The 22,805-nt window shown below is 42.9% G+C and overlaps 1 protein-coding gene and 1 long non-coding RNA gene across 2 annotated transcripts in view; both read left to right on the top strand.

Annotated features, from left to right (window-relative positions):
* Positions 1-22,805, top strand: part of LOC307039104 — a 514,347-nt gene that overhangs the window by 321,179 nt on the left and 170,363 nt on the right. The gene's annotated exons all lie outside the window — the stretch shown is intronic.
* On the top strand, positions 966-3,545 carry LOC307041094 (uncharacterized protein). The gene is made up of 2 exons (XM_079684429.1): positions 966-1,798; positions 1,927-3,545. The coding sequence occupies exons 1-2, from the start codon at positions 1,496-1,498 to the stop codon at positions 3,445-3,447; spliced, it is 1,824 nt and encodes a 607-aa protein (XP_079540555.1). The 5' UTR covers positions 966-1,495; the 3' UTR covers positions 3,448-3,545.

The following is a 22,805-nucleotide window of genomic DNA, read 5'->3' as shown; positions in this document are numbered from 1 at the left end:
ACAAAAAAGTATATATTGCCTTATAAAATGCAGAAAAGTTTAAACATCTAACATGATAATAATAAATAAAAAATAATGATATCTTAAACCAAAATAAATCAAATGGAAAATTAACCGACAACAACAATTTAACATAAATAAAACAAGGATTAAAACAAGGATAAGTTTGACTCAATATTGTGTAAACTACCCGTTATGGTTAAAAAAAATATATTTTTATTTTTTGAAAATAATACAGCTTCCAGCTTCCCGAGACACGAAGAGGAGACACGAACACTTCTTCCACTTGAAATTTGTTTAAACTGTGTCAGAGAGATGTTTAATCGGTTCATTTTAATTGGTTAATAATTGGTGTTTAATACTGGCAACTTCTAATTGTTGGGGGGGGGCGGCGTTCGATCCAGTTTCGATTCCGTAACCTTGGCGCACTGCCACTCCAACATCCAATCCCGACTTGAAGTTTAATCACGGGGACTGTAGTCCTAAACGATAGCTGGGGATTATGGGTAGTGTAGTGTCTTCGGCCATCCTAAACTCAATGATGCTCAAAATGTCCCTTATAGGCCTACGTCTGTTTCCGGTTATTTTTATTTTGAAATTCAGTTCCTGAAGGGCGGCAAAAAAGCCAGAGATTACAGAATTAAACAAATAAATAAAAACAAGGATAATTGTGTGTTATTGTTGACTAAATAACAGTGTGTTATTTTGAAAAGAATAACAAATTAGAAAGAAAAATGAGCCCCATTTATTTTCCTCACAGACAGCAACAAAAGTCCGAAATGATACGATTTTAAATAAAAGCAATAATCGTGGCTTAATATTGAGTAAGAACATGTTTTTATGAACCACACAGCTTCCGGTCTTCCTATAACACGTAATGCCGTGACACTACTGTACCAATAGAAATACATTGCTTTTAAAATCATGCTGCGCAACACGAAAAAAAAGATGAAAGACTAGGGGAGACCCGGTACAGTTGAAACACGGGTTGGTTGTAACACCCTCAATATCTCCAATCATAAACAAGCTAGAGTGATGACACTCACTCTGCACATGCGCAGTTAGATGGTAAGATCGCCGAAATAAAAAGGAGCCACGTTTGAATATCTCACGTAAGTTATCAGCAAAAGTGTGTTTCTGAGGTCAAATATTAACTAAAATGATATGAGGTATTTTTTGGATACTGTCTTGAGTTCAAAATGTCTAGGAATCCAAACTAGTATTATTAGAATAACTGTTTTGTAAGCTACAAATATAGCTAGCTAAATATGGGTCAAGCCAGCAATCAGGCAGGTTCACAGGGGGTGAAGCAAGACTGGTGGTTCTGGGACGGTTGTAACGGGACGGTTGTAACATGGCACATTTACAATGATGGCTCATTTGCTTGAATGATCAATTGTTCATTCAAGCATTGATTGGTGTGCATTGTCCCTGTAAAAATAAACAGAATTAAATACTGTACAGTAGGCATAAAGTGTGTGTGTGTGTTTACAGTATGCCAAGTATCAGACAGAGGAAGACCGACAGGGGAGTGCCACTTGCTCTGCTGCAGGTGGCCTCAGGTGAAGTTCAGGATGGCAAATCATTCAGGGAAGTGGCAAAGTCCCTGGATATATGCCATGTCACCCTGTACCGGTTCCATAAGAAGAGGCTGAGGTTGGAGAGTCAGGGATCACACACACCCCCAAGAGTAGGCTACTGGACTCCAAAGAAGGTGTTCTCAACAGAGCAGGAGATGCTATTGAGAGACTACCTGATGGAGGCAGCTGATCTATATTATGGTCTCAGCTCAAAGGAGGTAGGTCATAATTAAGGTAGAATAGGCTATCTATAGGCTACTGAACAAAAGAAAAGTAAGTGATCAAATATATTGAGGCCTATAGTGAACAGACAAGTGAAATATTTTCCAATGTATATTCATTTTAGGTGCGGAAGTTTGCCTATGAATTGGCAAAGAACTACAACTGCAACTTCCCTCAAACCTGGGCAGAGAAAGAGATGGCCGGAGCTGACTGGCTCACATCGTTTTTGAAGCGGCACCCTACCCTCTCCATACGCAGACCTCAGGCTACCAGTCTCTCACGGGCTACAAGCTTCAACCGAACAAATGTGAAAAAGTTTTTTGACAACCTGTCTGCAGTCCTGACGAAGCATGAGTTTGTCACACAGGAAATTTGGAATATGGACGAAACCGGAGTCACAACTGTCCAAAACCCTGGGAAGATTGTTGCCAGAAAAGGGACGAAACAAGTCGGCAGTGTGACATCTGCAGAGCGGGGCACTCTCGTCACACTTGCATGTGCTGTAAATGCATTGGGGAATTCCATCCCCCCAATGATGATATTCCCCCGGAAGAAGTTTCATCTCTTCTTCACCAGCAATGGCCCTCCTGGCTGTATTGGCAGAGCAAATGGGTCTGGGTGGATGCAAGAGGAAGACTTTTTGGTCTTCCTCAAGCACTTCCAGAGCCATACCAAGAGCTCACAGGAGTCAAAGGTGCTGCTGATTCTGGACAATCACTCCTCCCACCTTTCTGTGGAGGGGATTAATTTTTGCAGGAGCCATGGGATCATCCTCCTCTCTTTTCCTCCCCACTGTTCTCACAAACTACAGCCCTTAGATCGCACTGTATATGGGCCACTGAAGAGGCACATCAACAGCCGCTGTGACAATTGGATGAAGACTCATCCAGGAACCACAATGACCATTTACGATCTGCCGGGCATTGTGAAAAGTGCCCTTCCTCTGGCTGCAACGCCATCAAATATCCAGGCAGGGTTCGCGTGCACTGGAATTTGGCCTTTTAATAGAGACATTTTCAATGATATCGACTTTGCTCCATCCCAAGTCACAGACCGCCCACCACCAGAACCTTCTACCAGTGCAGCTCCAACACCAACTGTGGCATCCTCTCCTCCACTCGCAGCCTCCTCTCTTACACTCGCAGCCTCCTCTCCTCCACTCGCAGCCTCCTCTCCTCCACTCACAGCCTCCTCTCCTCTACTCGCAGCCTCATCCCCTGTCAGGCCATGTGTGGAGCCTGGGACATCATCCTCTGCAACGCCTTTCTCACCCTTGTCCATCCGTCCACATCCAAAAGCTGGACCAAGGAAGCAGACCACAAAGGGGAGAAAAAGAAGAGAAACCGCTGTCCTCACAGACACTCCGATGAAAGATCAACTCGAGGCTGAGAAAAAAAGATCTAACGCAAAGAAGTCTAAAGCGAAGACAAAAATCAATTTCGGCCAAAAAACCATACCCAACAAGAAGCAGAAGATGCAGGCCTCATCTGATGAAGATGAGGCCCAATACTGCATTGTGTGCCTGGAGAGCTACTCCAGGTCCAAGGAGATGTGGCTGCAGTGTTGCTCCTGTAAAGCCTGGGCACACAAGGACTGCACAGATGGAAGTGCCTTTTACACCTGCCACAACTGTGAATCTGATTAATTCTGGTGTTCTGTTTTAAGTTCTGTTCAAGTTCTGTTCATTTTTCATTGTTTGTTGGAGGATGTGTGAAATCCCATTAAAATCTTGTTGCCTTAGAATTTGACAGCTTTCCCTATTTTTTTGTCATATAGTGTGAAAAAGGGTAACCGTTATTAAGATGTTACAACTGTGCCTGCATGGGTTACAACTGTCCCTGTACACAAGGACGGTTGTAACAGTTGAGTTTTTTTTTAAAAATACATTTTCCAACCTGTACTTATTCCATAAAAACATCTTAAAGACATTGTTTCAGTAGCTGACATATTGATAATGCATAATATAGCAAAATGGCTATCCAATTGTAAATGGTTTTTTACTTATTGGGGAAAAGCCCCAAAAGTGTTGCAACTATCCCTGGTCTCCCCTACCAATAGAAATACATTGCTTTTAAAATCGTGCTGTGCAACACGAAAAAAAGGGGAAAATCGTGTTGGTGAACACGAATCAATAGATTAAAAATCGTGTTGGTGAACACGAAATGCCGTGAGACCGGGTTGCTCCACAATGATCAATAACAGTGAACGGATTTGTTTTCAATTAATGTATGATGTATCATTTAGTTACAAATATGTGATATATCTGAACAACAAAGTGGTCAAAAATCATTTTATAAATTTTTTGGAAACATTTTCATGATCGCTTTTTTCGTTTTGCATTTTCATTTATTGTCATTTCCATTCAGTCAGTCATTAAGTGCTATTTAAAATGTTAATTTGCTACATATCCACACAAACAAACAAAGTGTGCAATCCAATGAATGTTAATCTAACTGGGTTTTGATAGATAACATATATCTTTTTCTTCTCTGAATTATTTTTATTTATTTTGTGCACTCTAATCAATATTAATCAAACTATTGTTCGTTTATACATTTTAAGAATGGCGTTTATCTTTTTTGAGAATTAGTTCTTATTTTATTTTATTTATTTGGGTCTAAAACAGATGATACAAATGTTTGTGTCAGTAAATCGACAGTTACGTATGTAACTACGGTTCTATGAATCCTGGATGACCGCCAGAGGCGGTGCTTTAGCACTGAATACAGTATCTTCTGTCTCGCGCATGCGTTGGTCGAATATTTATATCAACAAAGTCACGTGTGACCTCGTATGACCCCGGAAGGCATAAGTTCCGGTGTTGTCAACGAGTTCAGTCCTCTGGAATCTTCTCACGGAAAAACGAGATTCCGAGTGACCCAGATCTCTGGCGGTCATCCAGGATTCATAGAACCGTAGTTACATACGTAACTATCGTTCTATTTCATCCTTAATGACCGCCAGAGGCGGTGCTTTAGCACTGGATGACCTATACCAACACGAGTCACGAGGAATTCTGAACACTCACCTTATAAGGATGGCGGACTCTCTAGGAGGACCACACCCAGCGGGTGAGGGGCGGCAACATTCACCCTGTAGTATCTGGTGAATGTGCTCGGGGATGCCCATGTTGCCGCGGCACATATTTCCTCCAGAGGCACACCTCTCAAGGTCGCCCAAGACGTGGAGACACTCCTGGTAGAGTGGCCCTTTACTCTGGGTGGCAGGGGACGGTCATTCACCTTGTATGCTTGGGCGATGACATGCACGATCCAGTGGGATAAGCACTGTTTTGAGAGCGCACAGCCCCTTCTAGGACCACCGTAACACAAAAAGAGCTGTTCGGACTGACGTATGCCTACGGTAGTCTGGACATAAGCTCTGAGGGCCCACACCGGGAACAGGAGTCTTGACCTCTCTTCCCCCTCCCCTGGTGGGGGGTCAAACCGTGCCAGCTGGATGGGCCGATTACAATGAGAGTGTGCCAGCACTTTAGGGAGGAACGCTGTGTTTGGCCATAGGGTGACACCTGAGCCATCTGAGTTCCACCTCAGACACGAGCTGTTCACGGACAAGGCCTGAAGCTCGCTTACACGCTTTGCTGAGGTGATGGCAAGAAGGAAAGCGGCCTTAGCTGATAGCCACTTCAGTTCTGCCTGTAACAAGGGTTCAAAAGGCGGTGAGCATAGGTCCTCCAGTACCAAGGGCATGTCCCATGTAGGAGCCCTTGGGATATTCGGGGGGCGAAGTCTCAGAGCTCCCCTTAAGAAAAGGGATACCAGCCTATGGCTCCCCACTGTACTGTTGTCCACCCTTGCGTGCTGAGCTGATATGGCAGCCACGTACACCCTGACGGTAGCGGGACACCGTCCGTCGTCCAGGAGGGACTGCAGGAACTCAAGGATAGTAGGCACCGAGCAATGTACTGGGTCCTCATTTCGCCCTCGGCACCAGTCGGAAAACAGCTTCCACCTGTTTTCGTACTGCCTACGAGTAGATGGTGCCCTAGCATTGAGAATAGTCCTCCTGACAGGCTCTATGCAGTCGCTCAGTAGTGGGTCGGGCCCTCCAATGGCCATACCCACAGCTGGAGGCGGCAGGGGTCGGGTTGCCACATCCGACCCTCCAGCTGAGACAAGAGGTCCATCCTGTTGGGGAGACGCCAAGCCGTCCCGCAACAGAGTCTGTGCAGCAGGGAGAACCCAGTCCTGGCTGGCCAGAAGGGGGCCACCAGAAGAAGCTTGTGGCCCTGATGAAGCACTCTGAGGAGTGTTGGTAGGATCAGAGGAAGGGGTGGCATAGAGAAGACACCCTGGCCATGAATGAGCCAGGGCTTCCTGATAGGCATAGAGAAGACACCCTGGCCATGAATGAGCCAGGGCTTCCTGACCCAAAGGGCTGGTCTTCTCCGTCAAGGAGAACCATAGGGGGCAGTGGGTCGACGTTTCTGAAGCAAAGAGATCTACCTCTGCCCTGCCAAAGAGACCCCAGATGCTCGTCACCACCTCTGGATGAAGCCGCCACTCTCCCTGTGGAGGTTTGTGACAGGAGAGGAAGTCGGCGACTTGGTTCTGCTCTCCGGGCAGGTACATTGACCGTAGGCTGGCCAGGCAAGGAGCGTCCACTTTTAGCCGATCCGGCTCCTGAGGTCCGAGCGGTGAACACCGCGGTCCCTTCCTTAGGGAGGCGACAGCCCGTCGCAGCCTTTGGAGGGCGAGCGTCTTTCAGCCCGCAGCTCCGATCGAGGCGATCGCAAGGCTACCGCTAGCGATGAGCTAAGTCAAACTTCCCAAAAGCTTCGTTTTGGGTTCTACTCAAAAAGTAGTTACCGACGCAGCGAGAAGATGAAAAAGGACTGAACTCGTTGACAACACCGGAACTTAAGCCTTCCGGGGTCATACGAGGTCACACGTGACTTTGTTGATATAAATATTCGACCAACGCATGCGCGAGACAGAAGATATTCAGTGCTAAAGCACCGCCTCTGGCGGTCAGTAAGGATGAAATATAAGTGTACTTAGAGGCGGGGGTGTGAGTGGAAATAACGGGGACAGAGCTGGCTGCTGTGCAGCGTCATCACAAACGGACGTCGCTTCACGTGACGCTCCGGAGGAAAGGACGTCCCATTGCTCTTAAAACTAATTTCCCTGCTTCTCGTGGTTTCCTTGCGTCTCACCATCAGTGGCGGCCGGCCCATAGGGGCGCTAGGGGCGCCGCCCCCCCTCTTCCTACATGTTTGATTGTCATTAAAAAAAAAAAAAAAAAAAAAAAAAAAAAAGAATATATATATTTTATTTTATTTTTAATGAACAAGGTAAATATTATATAGTTGGTATCAGTAAAATGTATAATCTACCATAAAATCTCGTTTAAAATTGTTTTACGATGTCTAAAGTTACTGATAAGTCACATGTTTCCTGCCTGGCCACAGCGTGTATCATTACCCTCTCTCGTCCTGGCGGTAGAAAGAAGCCCTCAGCCAGAGCAGCAGCAGCCAACATGCTGAATGTTGCTATCATACTATGCCGCCGAAACATAATTTCAGCCAATCAGCGTCGTCAGATCTGATACTCAAAGGGCGCCCTGTCAGCGCCCTGGCCTGTCTGTCTGTGATTTGTTTGGACTCGTATCCAAGGTGACGCAGTAGTTGTCGAGGATGGCTGCGTCTGCAGGTGGAGACTCCGGTGCTAGTGGATCGCCGGAGCTGTAGATTAACATTTACATGCTTATTGTAGTTGTAAGGGCAATGCCTGTAGCACCATGGAGCATATGTGTGGGCTGGCCCTTTATTTTACAGGAAAGGAGTGAGCAGAGGGTGGAGTTGTCGATTCTTGTTCAGTTTTCATCTTCCTCATCCTCTCAGACTTTGAGTTGCGCGCGCTGCTAAAGAGACGCGCTACCATGGAAACCAAACAATGGTGTAGCTGTATTAAAGTCCGAGTTGAAACAGTCGTGAGTAAATCTGATTTTGTCAGAAATCGGGAGAAATGCGGGAGAAATATGACCCCGGGAGGAAACCGGGAGAGGGCAATGAAATCGTGAGTCTCCCGCGAAAATCGGGAGGTTATGACACACACACACACACACACACACACACACACACACACACACACACACACACACACACACACACACACACACACACACACACACACACACACACACACACACACACACACACACACACACACTTCTTATTTAGTGTCCGGATTTTAAATGGGAATTAAATAATTTGAGTGTTCCCAAAGCACCAGTGTTCTGCAGTTTGTGTGGGCCTACTATACTGTTGCACAGTTTTGGAAGATTCATAGCTAACCACACGGAAGATTATGGATTATCTCATATTTTTAAGCCTCAATTTGTCCTCCCCCCCTCTAACATCACCAGAAGTCATAATTTAAGGGGTAATTTCTCAAAAAATTACCGCCCTAGTATGGTTTGGTCCCTATTTCCATAGCCCCACCAAAAATATTTTCCACCAACCGCCACTGCTCTCCATGCTTCCCTGGTGGGAGGGACTAGTCACAGAGAAACGATGCAAGTGAGGGACGCAAGGATTTCATTTAACCGAAGTGAGAAGGACCCACTGCATCCCTGTCCCTCATGGCTGAATGGCAAGTAGCTATATCCCATACTTTTGATATAAATCTGTTCCAACATCTGAAAATCGGCGTGTAACCTTAAGAATTGTCAGTACCGAACACATGTCAATCAATCAATCAATCAATGTTTATTTATATAGCCCAATATCACAAATATTACATTTGTCTCAGTGGACTTCATAGTTTGTACAGAATATGAGTATGGCAATACGACACCCTCTGTCCTTAGACCCTCACATCGTACAAGGAAAAACTTCCAGAGAAAACCCACAGTTTAAAGGGGGAAATGGGAGAAACCTCAGGGAGAGCAACAGAGGAGGGATCCCTCTCCCACGGCGGACAGACGTGCAATGGATGCCGTCTGTAAATTGAAAAGATAATACATTTGCAACATAGGTAGTCCAAATGTTTGGAAATGCATGTGTCTATAATAAGAAGATTAATCCACGAGGATATCCATCCAGGACTTATCAGGGACCACAGCCAAGACTCAAGATCCAGGGCTCGCGATCCAGGACTCAGGACCACAGCAACACGATCAGCCATGACTCCGGATCCCGGCGTATATAGACACCAAAAAGAAAGAAATTTGGGGAAGCTGGGTTAATTGGAACATGACAGTACACAGGTATAGACAGAGAGAAGGAAGAAGTAAGATGTCCCTCGACAAACTAAGCCCAAAGCAGCAAAAGTAGGCGCTGAATCTAATCAGCCCTAATGATAAGCTTTATCAAAAAGGAAGGTCTTAAGCGCACTCTTAAAAACGGATAGGGTGTCTGCCGCCCGAACACAAACTGGAAGCTGATTCCACAAATGTGGAGCTTGATAAGAAAAGGCGTTTAGGCTCGCAGTTTTGTTATTGATTCGGGTTTAATTTGGGTATTAATTAACTTAAAAACATTAATATGTAGTTGTTACCTTTCACTCCACAAACTGCAGCGACTAAAAACCAGGCCTTGTCCTTTCTGATGTTGTCATTGTAGTAAGCATTGGTTACATCATTTAAAATAGTGTGTTTTTCCACTTCCATGATGAGAACCTTGTCGTCCATTGTGCGTATCGTAGTGGAGGTGTTGTGATGAAGTAGGGGGGTCTGCTAAATTAGTATATGTGGGGGATGGGCCTGGCCCGGATGCTCACCTTTCCACTTCCTGCGAGGTGGGGGTGCCTGCCCGACCTTACGTTACGGCTGCGCCGCGGAAAAATAGGATTCATCCTAATTTTAGAGAAGCGCTGCGCCGAGCCGCTTCTGGGACGCGTCTGAGCCGTAACGCGGCGCGTGTGGTGGAATAGCACCCATTGACTAGAGTGGCCGCGATCCTTACGACCGCCGCTGCGCAGCCGTAATGCGGCGCAGCGCGGCGCAGACAGACCCGGTGGAAACTGGGGGTTAGGCAGCCAGAACAGGAGTAATGTGGTCCCTCTTCCTAACTCTGGTTAATACACGTGCTGCAGCATTTTGAATCAGCTGAAGCGACTTAACTGACTTCTTGGTACACCCTGATAATAAGGAGTTACAATAATCCAGCCTTGAAGTAACAAATGCATGGACTAGTTTCTCTGCATCGTTTTGAGGCAAGATATGCCTGATTTTTGTAATGTTACGTAGGTGGAAGTAGGCGGTCCTTGAAATTGATTTTATGTGGGCGTTAAAGGATAAATCCTGATCAAATATAACACCAAGATTCCTTACAGTCTCACTGGAGGCCAAATTAATCCCATCCATAGTTAGTATATCTTTAGATAATTTGTTTCGTAGATTCTTTGGGCCGAGTACAATAACTTCAGTTTTGGTTGTTGTGGCAGCGGGGTGTGATTAGGGCGCCGGCTGCTGGAGTGAAGGGAGTGGCTCGGCCGGAGGCCAGACAGCTGATCGGAATCAGGTAATCAGTGCCGGAATAAAACCATGTCGTAACCTGGTTCTGGTCTGTTTTGCAGTAGGCAGGATCCTGGAAGGTCGCCAAAGGACCTGTGAAGGTTCCCACACGGGCAACGTTTGAGACCCGTGTATACTTTGTTTGGAGCTAATAAACGCCTGTGATCAACCAACCTGCTCTTTCCGTCCCTATTTGAAGCCTGTGTGAGCGGAGAGGCTCACAGCAGTGTTTAACATCAAAAGTTTAAGGTCAACCACGTTTTTAAGTCCTTGAGGCAGTCTTGAATTTTATTTAGATGATTAATTTCATCAGGCTTGATTGTTAAATATGGTTGAGTATCATCCGCATAACAATGAAAATGTACAGAATGATTCCTTATAATATTGCCTAATGGAAGCATATATAATGTGAACAAAATAGGTCAGAGCACTGAGCCCTGTGGCACTCCATGGCTAACTTTGGTTTGCATGGAAGATTCATCGTTAACACGTACAAACTGAGAGCGTTCAGATAGATAGGACATAAACCAGCCTAAAGCAGTTCCCTGTACGCCAACTAATGGCGCATTTCCACTGCAGCGGGTAGCCCCGTTTAAGCTTCCTTTATCATCCTCAAGCAGCCAGGCCAGTTTTTGGTGGCCTTTCCATATAACGTAGCACCAGGTAGCGTGTACTTTTTCCCTCGTTTTCCGGCCCCATAAAATTGTGGTTCTATCAGGCCAGGGCCAGGGCTGAACTAGTGACGTCAACACTCTCGACTGCTGATTGGTGTTAGAAATTAAAATCAATGTTTTGATGGTATAATGTAGCTTAAACATACCGTCAGTTTAAACGCTCTTTTATACTGAAAAACCAGAAATTCTTGTGCACAAGCAGTTAAGCTTTTATTCTGAAAATCCTTCATCTACGGTTAGCATTTAGCATGTGGCTAATATACGATTTCCTAAAGAGGTGAATTGAGTAGCGAAATGACATGGAGTGGTGCAAACCGAAACCTACTTATTTAACACTACAACTATAGATGTCGAGATACTACCATGCTGAATATTAAATGAAAGTACAGTTTATTTGAATACACTATTGTTTACAGACGAGAGTAGCATGTGACAACATCTGGAAACCAAACCAGAGGTGAAGTATTTTCTGTATATTTTGGAGTATTGATTACAGCGTTTAGAATGTGTTACATGAAAAGTGATGAAAGAGAATATGAGGAGAAAAGGCGGGTTAAGCATATATTGAATGTGAAAAGTACCAATCCTCTGTTTAAATGCAACAACGGACATTAGAGACGAGGCGAGCCGACTGGCGGGGAGGAGCCAGCAGAGGATATATATAGCAGCACCGGACGAGGGATTCGCTCTCTTCTCTTGCTCATGAGAGCCAGATCACAGCTTTTTTCTGCCTGAACAATATTCTGTCTGTAACACTACCATGCCTTTTTTAATTAAAGTATCCCATTTGAATCTTTTCAGAGACTCCATTTAGTCTCATTTTAAAGCTTCTCTCCTGGACGCGAGAATAAAGAACATATTTAACAATTGTTTTTTCCCTGACGTGATCCTCGCACAACCGGGAGAGACTACAGCAGGCTGCTCGCTGGACCCGCTGGCATCCGTTAAACACAAAGAGAGCTCAAATCAACTAGGTAAGGAGAAACCTGTTATATCGAATTCTTCAATAGTTTATGTAGGACAATGTTAGTTCAGTGTGTTTGACGGCGGCCAGCGGATCCTGAAAATAGCTGTGCAATTTAAGTTAAAACAAGCCTAAATTGATAATCATTGGTATCTTACCACGTGGCGTTTATTTGTTACAGGCAGGGTGAGTTCAATTTATTTTGTTCTATTTAACCCTGCATGCTATTTGTTTGTCTGTTATTACATGTCGGCCAGAGGCCAATCACTTAAATAGGTGTCTTTTGTTGCGTTTTAAGTTAACGTGAATGGTTTTAGGCCATTAAGCAGTCGGGACTGCTTGAGGCAAAGACACAGCCAAAGTTTGAAGCTAAGGTTATTGGAGTGAGTGTTTTGTGTTAACAACAGTGTAAGGCTGTTTTAAAAAAGTCCTTTTTCAAGGAAAAGGCCTGAGGAGTTTGAAGCTTTCAGTGGTTACTTTTTTCTGTTTTCAAAAAGACATTTAGTGTGGATTACGACGAGAAAAAGCGACATTTGTGCGTTAGATAGACGATATTCTTCTGATAGTGTTTGGATAGCGTCCCATTTTGTCCCATAATAGCGTGTTTAAACAGAGGAGATGACCATACTCGCTCTTAAAGTCAAAACATTTACGTACATGGATAGAGGGCTATGACGTAAGGGTATAAGGCCCATTTATCATTGTAAACTAAATAGAAATGTTATTTTAAACTACAGTGTTGTGTGTTGAATTTACTAGACAAAATATCACCCCACCATTATTTCAACTCCAGGTGTTTTCTCAAATCCCTTTGTTCTTCAGGTCAGTGGTTGGAAAACCAGTTGCCATCTTGTCTTGGCCTCATGTTCACAGTGAACCACACGGCAGTCGCCATTTCATGAAATGCTAATTGAAGTACTCTGTTTGCTTTAACACACTGAGGCTATGCATTCCATCTAGTAAAGAACCATACTTCTTGTTAGAGTTAGAACTATTGGAAGTACTTCTGCTGATAAAAGTGTATTGGCTGGTTTTGTGAATATTCTTGTTTTGCAAATGTGTTTTGGCGGTTATGTGCTGTGTTGTTTAACCATAGTGTAATGTTCTTTCTATTTTAAAGATATTTTTAAGGAAAATAAGTTTCTCCTTGTTAAAAACAAGTCAGTTTTGCAACAGCTATTCCCTAGTGGATTAAGCTGGAAATTAAAATAGCGCACTCTGGTGGTAGTACAGAATTATTACACAAATAGAAGAAACACCATAACATTGTGAAGTATAATTTTAAGTGTTATAAATAAACACATGCTTGATCGCCAAGACAGAATTGCAAGTGGTTTCTAATTATAAGAGAAGAAACTTTACATAATACTTTTTCAAACACCAATTTATTGAAGCTAACACAAGTAGTGACATTAGCATAATTTCATACATTTCGGTATGCACTGTACACAGGAGATTTGGATTTGAATCATATTCATATTTCAAAGTCGAAACCATACACGGTACAACTTTATTTTAACATTTCATATTTTAATTTTGCATATTTTTTATATATTAATTAACTTTATTAATATTTTACCTAAAAAATAAAAAAAAATCTATAATAAAAACATTAAAAAAATAAAATAAAACCTTGAGCAAATAAAAAAATAAAAAGATTTAAAGTTCGTACGAACAGCAACGAAGGTACTAGTCAGAAGATTAGTGCTTCATCTATGATAAGTTAATAAATAATTAGAGAACATGTCACCAAAACAAACTAAGTTGAGACTAGACGCAGGGCCAGGCTCAACAGCAGATATCAAGGGAAGGATAACAATCAGATCAGATGCTATAACAGCTCCAAATCTTAGACAAAAGACATGGAACCACATGGAGAAACTGTTGGAACAATGGCAAACGAGAGGACTGTATCCAGCTGATTATCAACCAGCACCAATGAAAGCCCATAGAAAAGCAGTAATTGACCATGAAAATGGAGAATACCTGCGAGAACAACAAGCATGGATCAAAGCCGGACAACCCCCTTGGTATGGACCTGCTAAAAGCGCTATAAACAGAGCTGAAAAAATAAAATCTAGAGTTACAAGTCTGGTACTCCATCTAAAATATGTCAGCCAAGAATCAACGAACAGCATGAATGTGGCTCAAGGAGCAGAGCTCACAGAAAAGGAAGATAAGAAAGAAAAGACAGAAGAAGCTCCAGTAATCCAACCTTCAAAGCTCCTTCCAAGCCTGACAGATGCGCCTCCACCCTAAATGACAGAAGAATACAGTTTCTTTCAACCCCCAATACAAGCTCCAACTCTAGGTGTTTTAGGAGGAGTATTGGAGTTGGACGGTCTCCCCACAGCTACACGTGTCAAAGACTTGGAGTATGAGGTAAGACTCCTATATGGTGAGCTCAACAGAAGATTGGAAGAACTAGGCAGAAGAATGGAAGAGGACCTCAACAGAAAGATGGAAGAACTCAGCAAAAGTATGGAAGCACAACTCAAGAGAAGAGAAGGCGAAGGTTCTCCAGACACCACAACCGTAACTGAAGCTGGAAGACTCAAGAACTGCTCAACACTCACGCTACCGGTGATAGCGGCTGGAGAAGGAGGATTGAAATACCAATCATGGACTCACAGAGACATGGAAGCATTAGCGGCAAAACTACCTCCACTTACACAAGGAGGTCAGTAGTGGGTAGGGGTTTCACCAACTAATCGACTAGTCGACTAGTCGACTACCTTTACCACTAGTCGGCGCTGTAGGCCCTAGTCGAGAAAAAAATTGAGGTAAACGAGGTGCTTTAAAATGCTCCAAAACACGTCCGACATTCTTATGTATGGCAGTTATTCAACGAAGATGTAACCAACTCCACAGTGAAGTGTCAGTTGTGTACAGCTGTACTGAAGTACAATACAAATGCATCTGCTATGCGCAACCATCTGAAGATGAGACACCCGCTGCCGACAGCTAGCACTAGCAGTAATGCTAGCACCAGTGAGCAACGGACCGGCGTCAGCACTGAACAGAGGCAAACGAACAGCAAGAAAACACGGGTCAACAGTGATGCGGATGATGAGCTACGGGATTACTGCCAGCGGACACCGCATATCCCCACAATGGATAATCCACTGGAGTGGTGGGCAGAAAACGTGCACCGCTTCCCCCGCTTTCGAGGAGCTACCTGGCTATTCCAGCCACAAGCACCCCGAGTGAGAGGACTTTTTCCCTGGCAGGCAACACTGTCACCCGAAAGCGGTCAAGCCTCCTTCCCTCACATGTCGATGCGTTGGTGTTCAAACCAAACCAAAAATATGGAAAGGTGGACGTTATCGTGGAAGACAGCGAATAAAGTGTTGCGCACTGGATTTACGTGGCATTTATGTAAACAAGAGTTTTTTGCTGTCTATTTTGGTGAGTCCAGTTACTGTTTGTTATTTACTCAGCCATGTAACTCAAATTAAAAGGCAGTGTTTAATGTTACTGTATGAGTTCCAATATAAAATACAGTTGTACACCTCTCTTTGTGTGTCTTTATTATGACGTAACGACTAGTCGACTAGTCGACTAGTCGACTACTATTTTGAAAAATGTGTCGACTAGTAAATATTGGTAGTTGTGAAACCCCTAGTAGTGGGTGAATGTTCTGGAGAAATACACAGTCCAAGACCACCTGTGCTTGGGAGACATGAGGGCACTGCTTGGACGGATAAAAGGAAGACTAGAGGCAAGAGCAGTGGATTCCAAGGCCAAATGCACCAACTCTCCAAATTACATTTTCTTCAACAAAGTCAGGTCGAGGTATTGGGCTGCCATTCGTCAAATCTACCCAACAACACGGAGTTTACATGCCCTCAACAGCCTGAGAAAAGAACCGGGGGAAGACATGTATGCCTTCCTGAAGAGATGTGAAGGAGTGTGGGAGGACTGCACTGGAGAACGACATGACGTTTCACCGTCTGTTGTAATGCTGTGGAAGAACGCGGTCATTAACGCCCTTCCCCAATCAGTGCAGGCAAGCCTGGGAGATGTGGTGGCATTAGACGCTATACCCATTGAAGAATGGAGACAACATCTCATTTACCACGATATGAAATACCAAGCAACCCAGAGGGAAAAAGACGAAGAAATTAAAACATTACAACTAAGACTCTTGAAGATACAAATGGCTGAGAAAGATACCGAAGCTAATAAAAACAAGAAAGCGGCAAGGCAAATGGCAGCTACATCAGAGAAGGCAGTGCAGATTCCTCCAACAATTCAAGCTCAGGAAGAACCAGAGAATGCAGGGCAGAAATCTCAAACAGTTGAATCTCAGATAGTGCCAGAGAATCAGATGGAGAACCAACAACCAGGAGGTTTCCGAGGAGGCAGAGAGGGAGGAAAAGTTCTCCGGTTTGAAGGATGCTACATATGCAATCAGCTGGGCCATTGGGCTAGAGATTGTCCACAACAACAAATGAAATACCCACCACATGCACCAAACAACGGCCCACCATGCAGTTTCCATGATGACGACGGAGGCAGGGGGTCCCAGAGATGTCAAAGACGTACAGGATTTCCAAACATGAACCAAATGCCACTGACAGCCTGGTATCAACCACAACAATGAGGAAGCTTGGATTGCTTAGTTGAATGTTATTTAAAAGATAGTGAGTAGAATATTGCATTTACACATAAAGCATCCACAGAGTAGTAGAAGATTAAGACATAGTAGAACATTTAGCAGACTATTTTTGTAATTATGAGAAGGAAAATACATTACGAGTGATGTTCCCCCACACAGAAAACTATTGTGTCCACACAACTAGTGAGGTCAAGAAGACGGGCTTCCACCCAAAATATGCAAGGGGCGGCGATACACCTGACGTGAAGCTGTCCAGACCTGAAAACAGAAACTCGATTCTGCTGTGGTGAAGTCTGGCTACAAAGGGAGGTGTTCCAATAGGGTCGCTTGTCTCAAACCAGTGAAGAAGTCAACAAGAACCCAGCTGAACTAGAGAGTGACTGTTAGCGGGAGAACTGTGACGGAGCGACAGAGACTGGCCCAACATTTTCCAGCCAGTACATAGATAGACCCCGTCAGAAGACCGGGGCTGTGTTTAAAGGGGAACTTCATTTATTCTTAGCCAGAAGTGCAGTTTTTAATCAAACAATTATGTGATTTATGGAGTCAGATTACATTTTTCTCATAAACACAATTTTATAATCAGTCTGAAGTATCTGTTTTAAGGCATGAGCCGCAGATTAAATAACATAACACTGATTAAGAGCTTGGATGGAAAAGTTGTAGGGTTTTTACAACAGTTTCAAGAATCAGTCTTTATTTATTTATTCTTGAGTAACTTTACTGATTTATAGTGTAGTGCGTAAGGCAATATCTCATTTTGAGTGAGGGGCACCAGCCCTTCATGCAGGTCACTCTCTGTGAGAATAGTTCATATTTTCCCTCTATTTTGGAGAAAGATTATTTTATCATATGTTAGTTCAGCAGTGTTAACCAATCTTCTAATCCTAGAGTTATTGAGACGCATTAGCGACACCAGGGGTATTGTTTTTCGCAGCAACGATGATGCATAATACCAAGACAAAAGCTATTATTGAAACAAGTAAACTATTTTTTGTGCTAATGGCAGATTTTTGGGTGAATATGCATTTATACCATCAGAAAACCATAAATCATACAACATTTTTGTACCCCTTGTGGGTACACGGAGAAGTTATAATTTATTTAATCAATCAATGTTTATTTATATAGCCCAATATCACAAATGTTACATTTGTCTCAGTGGACTTCACAGTTTGTACAGAATATCAGTATGACAATACGACACCCTCTGTCCTTAGACCCTCACATCGTACAAGGAAAAACTTCCAGAGAAAACCCAGTTTAAAGGGAAAAATGGGAGAAACCTCAGGGAGAGCAACAGAGGAGGTATCCCTCTCCCAGGACGGACAGACGTGCAATAGATGCCGTGTGTAAATTGAAAAGATAATACATTTGCAACATAGGTAGTCCAAATGTTTGGAAATGCATGTGTGTATTATAGGAAGATGAATCCATGAGTATATCCATCCAGGACTTATGATCCAGGACCACAGCCACGACTCAAGATCCAGGACTCGCAATCCATGACACAGGACCGCAGGATCATCCATGACTCCGGATCCCGGCGTATATAGACACCAAAAAGAAAGAAATTTGGGGAAGCTGGGTTAATCGGAACATGAGAGTACACAGATATAGACAGAGAGAAGGAAGAAGTAAGATGTCCCCCGATAAACTAAGCCTATATCAGAAAAACTAGGGGCTGAATCTAATCAGCCCTAACTATAAGCTTTATCAAAAAGGAAGGTCTTAAGCGCACTCTTAAAAACGGATAGGGTGTCTGCCGTCCGAACACAAACTGGAAGCTGATTCCACAAAAGTGGAGCTTGATAAGAAAAGGCTCTGGCTCCCATTGTACTTTTAGAGACTCTAGGAACAACCAACAACCCTGCATTCTTGGAACGCAATGCCCTAGTAGGACAATAGGGTATAATGAGTTCTTTAAGGTAAGATGGCGCCTGCCCATTAAGGGCTTTGTAGGCAAGAAGAGGAATTTTAAATTCTATCCTGTGTTCTATAGGGAGCCAATGTAAGGCAGCCAGAACAGGAGTAATGTGGTCCCTTTTCCTAACTCTGGTTAGTACACGAGCTGCAGCATTTTGAATCAGCTGAAGCGACTTGACTGACTTCTTGGTACACCCTGATAATAAGGAGTTACAATAATCCAGCCTTGAAGTAACAAATGCATGGACTAGTTTCTCTGCATCGTTTTGAGGCAAGATATGCCTGAATTTTGCAATGTTACGTAGATGGAAGTAGGCGGTCCTTGAAATTGATTTTATGTGGGCGTTAAAGGATAAATCCTGATCAAATATAACACCAAGATTCCTTACAGTCTCACTGGAGGCCAAATTAATGCCATCCATAGTTAATATATCTTTAGATAATTTGTTTCGTAGATTCTTCGGGCCAAGTACAATAACTTCAGTTTTGGTCGTGTTTAACATCAAAAAATGTAAGGTCATCCACGTTTTTAAGTCCTTGAGGCGGTCTTGAATTTTATTTAGATGATTAATTTCATCAGGCTTGATTGATAAATATAGTTGAGTATCATCCGCATAACAATGAAAGTTTACAGAATGATTCCTAATAATATTGCCTAACGGAAGCATATATAGGGTGAACAAAATAGGTCCAAGCACTGAGCCCTGTGGCACTCCATGGCTAACTTTGGTTTGCATGGAAGATTCATCATTGACACGTACAAATTGAGAGCGTTCAGATAGATAGGACCTAAACCAGGCTAAAGCAGTTCCCTGTATGCCAACTAAGTGCTCTAGTCTTTGCAATAGGATATCATGGTCGATAGTATCAAATGCAGCACTAAGATCGAGCAAGACAAGAATAGAGACAAGTCCCTTGTCAGAGGCTATTAGAATGTCATTTGTGACTTTAACCAGAGCTGTCTCTGTGCTATGTTGTGTTCTAAAGCCAGACTGAAAATCTTCAAATAAATCATAGTTTTTTAAGTAATCACACAGCTGTTTTGCGACTGCTTTCTCAAGAATCTTTGAGAGGAACGGAAGATTAGAAATAGGTCTATAGTTGGCTAAAACCTCTGGATCGAGGTTGTGCTTTTTAAGAAGCGGTTTTATCACTGCTACTTTGAATGATTGTGGAACATAGCCTGATAATAAAGACATATTCATAATATTTAATAAAGAAGTGCTAATTAATGGAAAAACTTATTTTAACAGCTTAGTTGGAATCGGGTCTAAGATACACGTTGATGGTTTAGAAGAGAGAATCATTGAATTTAATTGTTCAAGGTTTATGGCTGAAAAGCATTCTAGTTTACTATCTAGTGTAATATTAGAACTTACGTTTCCGGGAGCTGTTGATAACACTATACTGGTCAAAGGCAAGAGGTCATTGATTTTGTTTTTAAGAGTAACAATTTTATCGTTAAAAAAGCACATAAAATCATTACTACTGAGTGCTATGGGAATAGAAGGCTCAGTCGAGCTGTGGCTCTCTGTCAGCCTGGTTACAGTGCTGAAAAGAAATCTTGCATTATTCTTATTCTCATCTATTAATGAAGAGTAGTATGCTGCTCTCGCTTTACGCAGTGCTTTCTTATATTCATTGAGTGTAATATGCCAAATTAAACGAGATTCTTCAAGTTTAGTGGAACGCCATATCCTTTCAAGTTGTCTCGACTTTTGCTTTATTTTGCGGGTTTCGGCATTATGCCATGGAGCTAATCTATGTTGTTTTATTTTCTTCTTTTTCAAAGGAGCAACAGAGTCTAATTTTATTCGCAGCGCATCTGTAGCACTATCAACAACATGATCAATTTGGGGTGGTGTACATTTTGTATAAGTTTCCTCCCCTACATGCAGACATGCTATCGAGTTAAGTATTGGTGGAATCTCTTCCTTAAATTTGGCTATAGCACTAACAGATAGGTTTCTGCTGCAGGAGCTTTTGGCTAATGCTTTGTAGTCTAGTAACAGTACTTCAAAAGTTACTAAGAAATGGTCGGATAAAGCAGGATTATGCGGTTCGACTAATAGTTGCTCAATTTCAATACCATAAGTCAGAACAAGGTCAAGAGTGTGATTATAGCAGTGGGTTTAGTTTATTTACACTCTGACAGAAACCAACAGAATCTAATATAGAGTTAAATGCAACAGTAAGGCTATTTTTATCATCGTCAACATGAATATTAAAGTCACCTACGATAATTACTTTATCTGTTTTAAGTACCAAAGCTGATAAAAACTCAGAGAATTCTGATAAGAATTCTGAATAAGGACCTGGTGCACGGTACACTGTAACAAATAAGATTGGCTGCAAAGTTTTCCAGGTCGGATGCGTAAGACTGAAAATGAGGCTTTCAAAGGAGGTATAATTTAATTTTTGTTTAGTATTGATAAGTAAACTTGAGTCAAAGATTGCTGCAACTCCACCTCCTAAGTTATGGGTTTTACATGTCCTATTCATAATAGGGTAATCATTGCAATATTAACTGAGCATTTTATGCTCAAAGGAGGGAGTGTCATGATTATACAGATATGTTGATTTCAGTGACGTTGTAGTTAATAAATAATAACATGTAGTCAACAATAAGTCTCATAACAACAAGTGGTATGCCGAAGCTTGGGCCTTCTCCAAGGAGGGAGCATTCCAGTTTTAGATATTAGACAAATAGAAGTGGATGAATATGTCAGAACTCTGAGTAATATTATGCAAGTTTTGTCTACACAGGCTAGGAAAACTACAGAGATACCAGACGAGACACCAGAAGAGACTCCTGTTCGGCCAGGTGATTGGGTGAGGGTGAAAGTTCACAAAAGACAGTGGGCTCATCCCCGGTGGACGGAAGCGTGAAAAGTTGTAACAAACTTCACACGCGCTCCGGTTTAAAGGTAAAGAAAAAGGAGCAAATTGACACCACCTCACACATTGTCACCCTTCACTGGCAACTTCCAGAACATTATTGGGAGTAAGGACTGATTTGGCAGAGCTGGAACAAAACAATAAATAGAAATAAGATAAAGATAGAAACAGCTCAAAAGACAAATAGTCTATAGATTTTTATAGATTGTAAATTAATGTGAAAACTTATTTTTTGTTTTACATCTGAAAAAGAGTCCAATTTTTTATGTTATTTTTGTACTCATTATTTAAATTCTGTAACGGACACAACCAGGGATAAAATAGAGATGATGACAAGAACAAAGCCAAACCAATTGTGGGGTCCCCTAGGGATAAGAGGCAGAATAGCATTGTTGATTGTGCTCATTACATTTGGCACCTTTCTGGTTGGAAGGGGAGTACAATATCAAGTAAAACATGGAACCATTAGTTCACTCATAGAGAATGCCCACATCACTAACAAGACTCCAGCTGTGTTTCAGAGACTTTCACTTATCCCCAGAGCCAAAAGATCAGCTGAGCAACAAGAGGAGGAGTTAGAAATACTCGGTCCCAAACCAGAGGCGGTTATAATCAAGATGATTCACCCCCCCAAATGCAGTTCTTGTATCAAATGATGAGATGGGTTTAAGTGATCGGGATATACAGCTTCAAAAAAAGCTTGCCGGCGGGCGTGTCTGAAGCTCGACCAACAACCAATCACATGAATCTCCCGCCCCTGACACACAAGCAGCGGTTTGATTGGCTAGAGCTTTTACTGGCATATGATTTGATTGGCTGACGCTTCCACCAAAAGCTTCAGAAGCTTCAAAAGTTGAACATTGTTCCCGTCCACACTACAGCTTCGACAGCTTCAAAAACGGTTTCCAACGCGTCTGCCCATTCATTTTGAATGGGGTGACGTCACGTTGCCTCGCTTTTCGTCGAACTGAATTGTGGGTAGCAGAGCGGAGCTTTCCTGGCGTTTCAGGCTGCAAAAGTTGAGCAATGTTCAACTTTTGAAGCTTGTGAAGCTTTCGGTGGAAGCGTCAGCCAATCAAATCATATGCCAGTACAACTTCTAGCCAATCAAACCGCTGCTTGTGTGTCAGGGGCGGGAGATTCATGTGATTGGTTGTTGGTCGAGCTTCAGACACGCCCGCCGGCAAGCTTTTTTTAAAACTGTAGTGTGGTTACAGAGCCCCTCATCCAACACACACGAACACACACGAACGCGCACATTACCAATGAGGGCCCGAGATAAGTTTGTGCACAGATGGAAGGCTGACAGGCAGGTAGGCCATCCAGTTATTTTTGCCGGGCCAGCTCAGATGATTGGTCGTGCTTTTTACAGCACTACGGCTTCCAGAGATTAATTTGTTTATGTATTTATTGTCAAAGCATTTAATATATTCATTGCTATC

This window comes from Notothenia rossii, assembly GCF_949606895.1.
Source record: "Notothenia rossii genome assembly, chromosome: 5".
Taxonomy (NCBI): Eukaryota; Metazoa; Chordata; class Actinopteri; order Perciformes; family Nototheniidae; genus Notothenia; species Notothenia rossii.
This window is presented reverse-complemented; position numbering and strand designations above follow the sequence as displayed.